General features: G+C 42.7%; 1 protein-coding gene across 8 annotated transcripts in view; it reads right to left on the bottom strand.

Annotated features, from left to right (window-relative positions):
- LOC147120410 (formin-like protein 2) overlaps positions 1-12,407 on the bottom strand; it is a 375,571-nt gene that overhangs the window by 328,379 nt on the left and 34,785 nt on the right. For 4 of the 8 annotated variants that reach the window (XM_085986293.1, XM_085986295.1, XM_085986298.1 and 1 more), the window contains exon 1: positions 9,848-10,514. The exons of 1 other annotated variant lie outside the window; for it this stretch is intronic. In XM_085986293.1, the coding sequence (XP_085842419.1) occupies positions 9,848-9,964 (117 nt within the window). In that variant the 5' untranslated portion in view covers positions 9,965-10,514. Of the gene's footprint in view, positions 1-9,847; positions 10,516-12,407 lie in introns of those variants that run through there. 3 more of the 8 variants (XM_085986297.1, XM_085986299.1, XM_085986294.1) reach the window with 2 other exon arrangements.

Genomic DNA, 12,407 nt, shown 5'->3' with positions numbered 1-12,407 from the left:
CAAGATATTGGCAAAACTATTTAATGAAAGCAGCCAGCTTTTTAAACTAAGTTTGACAAATTCCTACATCTTGACAACTAATGCAATTAAACCATCCTTCCACCATCACACGGCATAACTGGATAACTGGTTAATAGCAAATTTTTCACTAAAAGGACTTTGCACAAACCAACTATAAAGATGTAACATACCAACTGCGCATAAGTATTAGCTTTGCCCGGCACACTAGAGCGCTAACAAGGTTTCTCCCTATAGGAAAAAAATGAAAATAAAATCTCCAGACCTTATCGTGTGCGATCATAATGGTTTTATACTAATGCCTGGAATTGCAGGAATCATACAGCGCAGGAGGCCATTTGGCCCATCACGTCTGTGTTGGCTCTTTTTTCCGATATTCCAACAGTGACTACACTCCAAAAGATTTTTAATTGGCTGTAAAGTGCTTTGGGACATCCGGAGTTCGTGAAAGGTGCTACATCAATCCAAGTCTTTCTTTCTTTGAAAGAGCTATCCATTTAGTCCCACTCCCCATCTCATTCTCCACAGCCCTGCAAATCTCTCCTTTTGTGGATATACAGGAAACTCTCGTTTAAATGGCACCTAAATATCCAGAATTCTCTATTAACCGGCATAATTCATACTCCGAAAACAACACCTCAATAACCGGAAATGTTGCCGAGTCTGAGTCTCCCACGGTGGCCGAGTTAGTCAGTGGGGGTAGTTCTTCAAACTGCCACTACTCGGCTTCTTGGCGCTGTCGGAAGTCATTAAAGAGTTATGGATTACCCTCAACTGGCAGTACTGTACTTAATCACGCATCTTCCACCATCCATTTTACACAACATTCTGTAGGTGAGTACCCAATTACTGTATACTGCACATTTCTTGATTTTTAAATTTTTGTTTATTAAAAATAGCCTCGGTAGATAACCCTCTCCGTCATCCAGAAGTTTTAATCAACCGGCACCATCCCGGTCCCGTCGGTGCCGGGTACCGAAGAGTTTCCTGTACTGTGGAACTTCTTGTAATTCCTAAATCTCAGTATCCATTTCCTGCAGCACGAAGACTCAGAATAAGAAATATTCCCCCAAGATATCACCGTCACCTTCCAAAAATTGGTGCGTTTGCCTGGGAAGAATCATGATTGTCATCCATGCTGCAGCGTGCCTGGAATGCCATATTACCCTGGTAAGAGCCAACAAATCCTTTCTTCAGCTAAAACACTAAATACAATAATGGTATATTCGCTTCTCCAATTCTGGCCTCTTCTACATCACCAATTTCCTTTGCAACACCACTGGCTGTGCCTTCAGCTGCCTAGGCCCTAAACCCCAGGACATCGCTGCAGGAGTGCCTCAGGCCCAACCATCTTCAGTTGCTTCATCAATGACCTTCCCTCCAACATATGGTCAGAAATGGGGATGTTCACTGATGACTGCACAGTGTTCAGTGCCATTCACAACTCCTCAGATAATGAAGCAGTCCATGCCCGGATGCAACAAGACCTGGACAACATTCAGGCTGGGGCTGATAAATAGCAAGTAACATTCGCGCCACACAAGTGCCAGGCAATGACTATCTCCAACAAGCGAGAGTCTAACCACCACCCTATGACATTCAATGGCATTACCATCGCCGAATCCCCCACCATCAACATCCTGGGGATCATCATTGACCAGAAACTAGTCTGGACCACCCACATAAATACTGTGGCTACAAGAGCAGGTCAGAGGCTAGGTATTCTGCGGCGAGTGTCTCAGCTCCTGACTCCCCAAAGCCATTCCACCATCTACAAGGCACAAATAAGGAGTGTGATGGAATGCTCTCCACTTGCCTGGATGAGCGCAGCTCCAACAACACTCAAGAAGCTCGACACCATCCAGGACAAAGCAGCCTGCTTGATTGGCACCCCATCCACCACCTTAAACACTGACTCCCTCCACCACTGACCTACCGCGGCTGCACTGTGTACCATCTACAAGATGCACTGCAGCAACTCGCCAAGGCTTTTTCAGCAGCACCTCCCAAACCCGCGACCTCTTCCACCTAGAAAGAAAAGGGCAGCAGGCGCATGGGAACACCACCTTCTCCAAGTTCCCCTCCAAGTCACACACCAACCTGACTTAGAAGTATACCGCCGTTCCTTCATCGTCGCTGGGTCAAAATCCTGGAACTCCCTCCCTAACAGCACTGTGGGAGTACCTTCACCACATGGACTGCAGCAGTTCAAGGCGGTGGCTCACCACCATCTTCTCAAGGGCAATTAGGGATGGGCAATAAATGCTGGCCTTGCCAGCAACGCCCACATCCCATGAACAAATTTTTTAAAACGCTCTGGAATTCCCTCCCTAACTCTCACTCCTCCTTTAAGATGCTCCTTAAAACCTAGCTCTTTGTCACCTGTCCTACTATCTCCTTATGTGGCTCGATGTCAAATTTTGATTGATAATGCTAGTGAAGCACCATGGGACATTTTACAATGTTAAGGGCACTATCTAAATGTAAGTTTTTGTTGTATAGCACAGCATACATCACTGGGATAAGACATTTTTACATCAGTGGAATCTCCCATCTAAAGCAGATAATGCTATGTTAACATCTTTTAATAGTAAAAGGGTAGTCAAAAGAAGGGTAGGCAGAGAAGGGACCAAAAAGGAGGAGATATTCTTGTGGAGGCCTATGACAATTGTAAGCTTCATAATAGAATAGAGAACCAAGCTGAATATAGAAAGTACAGAGGAGATCTAAAAAAGGGAATAAGAGGGGCAAAGAGAGAGTATGAGAATAGATTAGTGGCTATCTTAAAAAGGGAACCCAAAAGTCTTTTATAAACACATACATAGCAAAAGAGTAGACAAAGGAATGGTGGGGCCGATTAGGGACCAAAAAGGAGATCTTCTTATGGAGGCAGAGGGCATGGCTGAGGTACTACATGAGTACTTTACATCTGTCTTCACTAGAGAAGAGGATACTGCCAATGTAGCAGTATAGGAGAAGGCAATAGCAATACTGGATAGGATAAAAATAGGTAAAGAGGAGGTACTTGTAAAGGTTGCCAGTCCTCAAAGTAGAAAATGTTCCATCCGGATGGGATACTTCCTAGATTACTGAAGGAAGCAAGAGTGGAAATTGCTGAGGCTCTGGACAGAATCTTCCAATCCTCCTTCAATATGGGGGTGGTGCTAGAGGACTGGAGGATTGCAAATGTTACACCCTGTTTAGAAAAGGGGAGGGGGTTAAACCCAGCAACTACAGGGCAGTCAGCCTAACGTAGGTGGAGGGGGAACTTTTAGAGACAATAATCCAGGACAAAATGGGAGTGGGTCCCAAACCAGCTTCCAACCCACCTCCAACCATTCTTCCCGAGAGTCGGGTCCCTGATTTGCGCAGGGACCCGACTCCTAGCGGCGGGAAGAGGATTATAGCCACTTAACTGCCTGGTAGTTAACAGGCAGTTAAGAGGCTGTTTCCAATTTTTTGACTGCTGCTGCGTGCTTCCCGACGTCGAGGAACCCTGCCAGGGTAAGTGAGGCGTGCTGTGGGTCTGTTGTTATGTTGGTGTTTAGATGACAGCTGCAGAACTGGTGTGAAGCATGCAATGGGACACAGGTTAGTATCAGAGGTAAGGAAAATTAGTGAAATTAATTTTTAATGTGGTTAGATGTTTCTGCAGGTGACAAGCTGTGAAGTGTTTGTGTAGCCTCATCTCATCGGGAGAAGTGACAGATGGCTTCTGCAATCTCAGCTGCAGCTGCCATCTGTTTTATCCTAAGGAGTAATTGGAGAGGCTGGGTGCAAGGGCTCACCTGTGTACAGTGCTTGTCAGTGTTTGACAGCACCTCAATGCTGCCAAACACTGTCAAATCATCTGTCAAACAAGTGTGGTGCATATGTCTTTAAGAAAACCGGCAGATGAAGTGTCATCAACTGACGCCATCTGACACCGGCTTTCCCTTAATTGGCTGGCAAGCCCGCAGGGCGAGCTTAACAAGGCCAATCAGGGGAAAATAGCATCAGCTCGTCAGACGTCGTTGGGGGTGGGACTGGAACCCAAAAACCAGCAGCCCCGCCTCGAACTCAGCCTTCCAGGTAAGATTCTGCCCATAGAGTACAAAAAGCATGAAAGTTATGCTAAACCTTTATAAAACACTGGTTAGGCCTCAGCTGGAGTATTGTGTTCAATTCTGGGCACCACACTTTAGGAAGGATGTCAAGGCATTGGAGAGGTTTACTAGAATGGTACCAGGGATAAGGGGCTTCAGTTATGTGGAGAGACTGGAGAAGCAGGGGTTGCTCTCCTTAGAGCAGAGAAGGTCAAGAGGAGATTTGATAGAGGTGTTCAAAATCATGAGCGGTAGGATAGAATAAATAAGGAAAAACCGTATCTAGTGGCAGAAGGGTTGGTAACTAGAGGACACAGATTTAAGGTGATTGACAAAAGAACCAGAGGCAACATGAGGAAACATTTTTAAAATATAAAACACAGCAAGTTTTTATGATCTGGAATGCACTGCCTGAAAGGGTGGTGGAAGCAGATTCAATAGTAACATTCAAAAGGGAAATACTTGAAGGGAAAAAAAATTACAGGACTATGAAGAGCAGGATTAATTGGATTGCTCTACCAAAGAGCACGATGGGCCGAATGGTCTCCTTCTGTGCTGTATCATTCTATGAATTAGATAGTCATACAGTTCTTTTTTTAAAGAATAGAATGAAGGTTATAAGGATAAGTAAATGATCAATTATTCTTTGGAACACTATGATTCCAGGCCTGTTGGGTATAATGGGAATACATTTGTGGAATGAAACCAGTCAGCATTGAATAATACAGATTGTAATGTTAAATTCCCTGTAGCTTTCATACTTTTGGGAACAAGAAGAAATTTCACAGATCCTCCCATTGCCTCTGAACGTCTTGAGGAAATTCATCTCGTGAGATTAAATATGTTAGAGAGAATCCTTAAGTGCATCTATTCTGTCAGAAGGAGAAGGTTCAATGGGATGAAGGATGTTTTCAGTTCAATACTTCATGTTCTTATATAAAAATCACACAATATGCCTTGCAATTTGGTAATTCATGGTTTTATGCTTCTGGATGGTGAAGATGTCATACTACACCAAAGTCAATCTATAAACCTCGGTTTTCCGATCTGTGTTGTTTAAATGATGGCATTTATCAATTGATTTTAAATAGGTTAACAATGACATTAAAATAATGCTCATGGGAACATTTAGGCTACATTGAGTTTCAAATATTACAAAACAATAATAGTGGGATCAAGAGGATATCAAAGCACAGGGACAAACCTTCAAAGTCATCTCAACTGTAATGTGTCTTACTACCTTGAAAACACTCTAAGGGTGTGCTATGCATAAACTTAATATACTTGCCACCATTTATGGTTTTCTGTTTTGATGTCTTGCAAATAAAGATGTTATGAGAAGATATCATAGATATCCAGATGCTGTGATTTATTTTTTTTAAACTTGAGTAGAAGAAATTATTTCACTGCATGTTAGAAAGATATCACAATATTTACAATTATCTGATCAACTTAAATGAAAGATTCTCAAAAAAAATCATAGAATCGTGGAAATTTACAGCACAGGAGGCCAAATAACTTTTGCAATATGAAAATGACACTGAATTGAGCATTACTGCTTTTAAAAGAGAAAAAAAAATTGTATTTATAAAACTTCTTTTAAGACTGCAGAATGGCCCAAAGCGCTTCACAGACAATGAAGTACTTTTCCCAAGTGTAGTCACTGTTGTAATATAGAGAAACACAGCAGCCAATTTACAAACAGCAATCAGATAATTTTTTAAGAAGTGATGTTGGTTGAGGGATAACTGTTGGCCAGGACACTGGGAGAACTCCCCTGATCTTCTTTGAATAGTGCCATAGGAATGTTTACGTCCACCTGAGGGGGCAGAAAACACCACCTCCCACAGTGCAGCACTTTACTGCCTTCTCTGGAGTGGAGTTTGAACCCACAAACTTCTGACTGACAGGCGAGAGTGCTACCATTTTAATTTGTAAGTATAAAAGGCAGATAACTCGAGTGCTAGTCACAGTGAATTACATTTGTCTTTCACATCTGTATATTAAAACCAATAGTTCACCATTAATGGGGTAACTTTTTTTTTAAATAGTTTTTGTTTCTACACTTCACACAGTTTAAGGTTTTTTTTTTAAGTCTAAATGTATAATGCTCCTTCTGTTAAGCTGTTAATAGCATAGAGGAACTGTGTCAATCAATTCTACAATGCCATGAGCTATACGGGAACTACCTGTAGGCAACTATCACGTTACTGGGAAGTGAAAAGTGACACTACATCCAATGTAATAAGAACAATACTTTATAAAAGGTCCATGTGATATGATTTTTATTCCTACTTGTGAAACTACCCCAGCTCACTTGTGGAAACTAAATTCACATTACAAAGAATTGATTGAAATAAGCTTTCACGCTACCCATGAATCAAATTATACAATTATTGTGTAAAGAACAATGAACAATTTATAGTACTAGGGACAATCAAAGTACAAAACTCAATCTAAATCAATGCCATTGGACCAAAATTTAAATAATATATTTGGTTGGGGGAGGGCAGGGGAATAATCACCAATATTTGATTTGGGAGCAGCTAGTCCTTTTTCTTTAAAACAGCATCTCTCTCTGGGGCAGAAAAGAGACATACCCATTTACAGTAATTAAGTTTCACACTAGTCAAAGAGGATGGTGGTAGTGGTCACATGTCCAAGTGACTGTTCAGTGGTCTATTGAGGTGGAAGAGGTTAGCAACTTCAGCCAATGATTTAGTGGAGGAGTAGAACGTAAACAAGTGCACTGTCGCATGGGAATATACATGCCCAAGTAAGTTACTTCACTATCAAGTTTCAGGCATGTATCCAAGTGAGTTGTCCATGATATTGCAGGGTATATGCCTTAGAGAATGCTGTGCATCCAACTAAACTCCTTGGCAAGTGAGAGAGGTGGTTCCTGCTCGCCAGGGTAGGTATCTGCCCAAGTTACCTAGCAGTAACGGATTTGTTAAGGGAAGGTCGTGTTTGACAAACTTGATTGAATTTTTTGAGGAGGTAACAAGGAGGGTAGATGAGGGTAGTGCGTTTGATGTAGTGTATATGGACTTTAGCAAGGCTTTTGATAAGGTTCCACATGGCAGACTGGTCACAAAGTTAAAAGTCCATGGGATCCAGGGCAAAGTGTCAAGTTGAATTCAAAACTGACTCGGAGACAGAAAGCAGAGAGTAATGGTTGATGGGTGTTTTTGTGACTGGAAGGCTGTTTCCAGTGGGGTTCCACAGGGCTCAGTACTAGGTCCCTTACTTTTTGTGGTATATATCAATGATCTAGACTTGAATATAGGGGGTATGATTAAGAAGTTTGCAGATGATACTAAAATGGTTGATACTGAAGAAGGAAGCTGTAAACTGCAGGAAGATATCAATAAATTGGTCAGGTGGGCAAAACAGTAGCAAATGGAATTCAATCTGGAGAAGTGTGAAGTAATGCATTTGGGGAGGGCTAACAAGGAAAGGAAATACACATTAAATGGTAGGAAACTGAGTAGTGTAAACGATTAAAGGGACCTTGGAGTGCATGTCCACAGATCCCTGAAGGTAGCAGGCCAAGTAGATAAGGTGGTTAAGGAGGCATACGGAATACTTGCCTTTATTAGCCATGGCATAGAATATAAGAGCAGAGGGGTTATGCTTCAACTGTATAAAACACTAGTTATGCCTCAGCTAGAGTACTGCATGCAGTTCTGGTCACCACATTACAGGAAAGATGTGATTGCACTAGAGAGGATACAGTGGAGATTTACAAGGATGTTGCCGGGAGTAGAGAATCTTAGCTATGAGGAAAGACTGGATAGGCTGGGTGTTTTCCTTGGAACAGAGGAGGCTGAGGGGAGACCTTAGAGGTGTATAAAATTATGAGGGGCATAGATAAAGTGGATAGAAAGGACCTATTTCCCTCAGCAGAGGGGTCAAAAACCAGGGGGCACAGATTTAAAGTAATTGGGGGAAGGTTTAGAGGGGATTTGAGGGGAAATTTCTTCACCCAGAGGGTTGTGGGGGTCTGGAACTCACTGCCTGAAAGGGTGGTAGAGGCAGGAACCCTAACCACATTTAGAAAGTACTTGGATGTGCACTTGGGATGCTCTAACCTGCAGGGCTACGGACCAAGCGCTGGGAAGTGGGATTAGGCTGGATAGCTCTTTGTTGGCCGGCATGGACACGATGGGCTAAAATGGCCTCCTTCCGTGCTGTAACTTTCTATGATTCTATAAGGGAGTAAATACCCAAGAAACTTCTCTGCTGGGTGCAGGTGAAAAGGGTTAGAATGTAATCAATGTCTGACAGTGAGCCTGTCCCAGTAAGCAGCTTATTTTAGAACTACTGTACTATACATGAAGGCACAATACTGGAACCATCCAATATCCAATATCTTCTCACGACCCGTATCTAACGTGCCTCTATGAAAATGTTGGTCCTGGTTGAACATGTAGAAATGGAAGTGCTGACAAGTCCATTTGCCATGCAAGATTCAACAAAATCTATACAGCACTGCATCTGCAGCAGTAGAATCCATTAAAAAATCAGTTCACCTGGACCTCTGCTTCATCTTTCATCTCATGCTTTTCCTGCACATCCACTTCTGTCTCCACTGAGCCCTCATGGATTTCAGAGTAAGCGTTGCTCCAGTGCTTTTGGAGACTTTAGATTTAAATGGTATTCAGACCATCTACATGTTTATGGAGCTGAATCCAAATAATATCCCTACTAGTTACACAGCCAGTCTGGATATTGAAGCTTGTGGTGGTCACCCCTCCCCCCCACCCCAAGTTAAGTGTGTGGTGTTTCTCTCCCTCCACCATGAACACCAGCTACACAACGGTCTTTTAAGAAATATAAAGATCGTAGTTAGTAAATTAGAAGCGGTGTATCAACATTTATCCAATTGGTTAAAAAAAAGTTTGCTACTATACAAATGGGACAACATTGACAGTTATGGTTTCCAAGGACAAGTGCGGCTTGGTCAGGTCTAGGGTCTGGATATACGGGAAACAAACAGAAACCCAAAACATTGCCCTCTCTCCAACAGCCAATGTTTACAAAATTCATCAAACTCGAAGCAGAAGGACCGCGCCCGCTGAAGCCTAACCAGCTGGACACATCGACACACAGATGTATTTCACAAAAAAAAAGTTTCTGGAATGAATGTTTCCCTAATTTAAAACATGCCCTTACTCATATCCACTGAACTTCACCAGGGTTGGTTCATTTCGCGCTGCCTTTGAAAGCTACTGTAAAGAACGAAGGACAATCTCACCGTCTGGAACAGTTCTCTCCGGTCTTGCGGAGGTTCTTTTAACAACCAAAAAAACCCCAAACAAGTTGGGATTTAGCCTTAATCTCGGCTAATCATTAAATCTTAAACTGTCCAGACTTCAGGGTGTGTGTGCTAAATGGTCAGTGACCAGAATCGCTGTGCTTGCCTTCTTGGGCAGATTCAAATCACCAACCTTAGATGTGAAGCATATGGCTGTTAACCTTTGATTCATTGCCTTCCCCGACCCCTCCCCCTCCCCAAACTAAATCTTATGCCAAATCCATCAAAACAACCGAAGAGAAATTACATTTGAAGCTGGAATGGAAAAAAAACACATTTCACGACCGTATTTTTTTTGAAAAAAAAGAAATGGTAATCTCCGAGTCCGGGCACCAGTTACTTGACACAATAAAAAGCCAACAAACAGCAATCAAACTTTCTAGTCGGCAATGCGAGTGAAGAGGATGCCGAGTTGAGGACTCACCAGGACCACCACAAACCTCTCCTCCAGCTCACCGGCCTCGGGCATTGGCAGCTTCAGAGGCATACTGTGAGCCCGCACATCCGTGTGCTGAGAATCCATGCTCCCAGCGTTTCCCATGATCGGCCCCCCCGGACGGTGCCGATTTCCAGTCTTCCTTAGTTTCTGAGCACGGAATCAAAAGCAATATGAAGAAATCCTCCTGTGATCTTCCTCACCGCCCACCTTCTCCCCCTCACCCCTCCTCTCGGTTGCAACAAACACACACTATCTTTCTTTCTCTGTGTGTGTGCCTCGAATCTGGTCACTTTCCAACACGAAGCCGACAATGTGTGTGAAGATCGCTGTCTCCCTCGACCATCATAGCAGCGGCTGCAAGGGAAATGGCCCTCAGGGTCTCTGTTCTTTCATTCTTCTCGCAATCCCCTTCGCTGTCGTCTGACGGGCAGACGGAGTCGAGCGATCCGGACCGGTCTAGCTGTTCTGTGCACAATCTGGGCACCACTCCCCGTGTGTGCAATGCATGATTCAGGTTTAGCGGTGCAGTCTGCTAATCCCCCTGGTACACTCAAACAATAAGCGCTTTGATCGCAGACACACAGCCAGCCAGTCACCCCGAGCAGCGTTTGCGCAACACACACACCACATAGAGCAGGGGTTGGGCTGGAATGGGATGGGTTTGGGAAAGCTTGCTGGACTCTGGGATTTGTAGTTTTCTGTTGCCAGCGGTGAACGTGGAATTTGTTAAAAGAGAGCGCGCTTTTAAGGTTGCTGCATTTTGATTTGTCCAAACCCGGACCTTAGGCCAGGTTAATTTCCATTTGTTGTGTCTATTTTTCCTAATTAATTTCTTTCACCCTTACTCGCTTTTCCAAAACAAAATAAAGTTCATATATTGTAATTTTGGGCGGGGGGCTCAGTTCTGGTTATTGAAGCTGTAATCTATACTCTGCACGGACTATAGGGTCCTATAATAAAAGAAATACTGTACTTGCATTTATATACAAGTGAACGAACTTTATATGGCGCCTCAGGAGATCCCAAAGTGCCAATAAGAAAGACTTGCATTTATATAGCGCCTTTCACGACCTGGAGAAGTCCCAAAACCTTTACAGTCAATAGTCAATTAAATACTTTTGAAGTGGTCACTGTTGTAATGTAGGAAACGTGGCAGCTAATTTGCCACAGCAAGCTCCCACAAAACAGCAATGTGATAAGGATCAGATAATCTGTTTGAGTCATGTTGGTTGAGGGATAATCACTGGCCAGGACACCAGGAGAACTCTCCTCCCCTGCTCTTCTTCGAAATAATGCCATGGGATCTGTTATGTGCAAGAAAGCTGCAGATGGAGCCTTGGTTTAATGTCTCACCAAAAGACAGCACTTCCAATAATACAGCACTCCTTCAGTACTGTACTGAAGTGTCAGCCTAGAATATACGTTCAATTCCTGGGATGGGACTTCAACCTACAGCCTTTTGACTCAGAGGCAAGAGTGGTGCCACTGAGCCAAACTGATACAGGATAAGGGGGAAATTGCTTTTATATTGTAGAAAATTTCAGACACACATCAGGATGAAGATGCATGCTGTTTTCATTCTGAAGTTTCCATGCAATCTGAATCCATTAGCGCTAATGTGAGAACATTGGCCAATCAGGACTCATCTGTAACAATGTTTTATTGTCATTTTTTCAGCACCTAAATTGGCATGTAATCAGCATAAATAGCAAATATTTTGTACATTGTCCAAAATGGCCCAGTAAAGTTTTTACAAAGCTCATTCCACCAGCTAGGAGCAAAGGTTTTAGAAGGGAGAGGCAATTTAATGTTTGTCAGTGTGAGGTATCACGTTTTAATGGAAAAACGAGGAATAGGTGTACATATTCAATGGAGAGACTGAAGGCTGTGAATGAACAGATAGACCCAAGGGTTCAAAAGGATAATTCTCTGAAAGTGTGAGTGAAGGGTAGATAAAACCACCAAGAAATCCAACAGCACTTTTTGTTTTATAAATAGAGGTTTAAAGTACAAGAGTAAATAAGTAATGATGAATTTATATAAAACATTGGTTAGGGTACAGTTAGAATACTATGGCACACTCCATTATAAAAAGGACATTCAACCGATAGAAAACATTCAACATATACTCACCAGGGTAATGCCAGAGATGGGAAACTATAGTTAAGAGAGACTGAAGGTACTGGGACTATTTCAACTGGAGTACAGAAGGCTAAATGGAGTTTAATAGAGGTTATTAAAATTATGAAGGCTTTTGATAGAGTGAATAGGGAAATATTATTTCTTCTGGTTGGGGAGTCAGTGACAAGGGATCATCAATTTAAAATGCCACAGAGTGAAGAGAGAGATTAGGAGAAATGTCCTTATACAGCGGGTTGTTGGAGCATGGAATGCTTTGCTACAGGTTGAGGCAGAGATCATTGCAACCTTTATGGGAAAACTGGAAAAAAAACTCAAGCAGAGCAAAGCACAAGGCTATGGAGAGAAAGCAGGCTGTGGTATTAGTTTTAGCACAAGGCTATGGAGAGAAAGCAGGCTGTGGTAT

The sequence above is a fragment of the Somniosus microcephalus genome, chromosome 4 (assembly GCF_052327205.1).
Source record: "Somniosus microcephalus isolate GS21.2 chromosome 4, FLI_Smic_1.0, whole genome shotgun sequence".
Taxonomy (NCBI): domain Eukaryota; kingdom Metazoa; phylum Chordata; class Chondrichthyes; order Squaliformes; family Somniosidae; genus Somniosus; species Somniosus microcephalus.
This window is presented reverse-complemented; position numbering and strand designations above follow the sequence as displayed.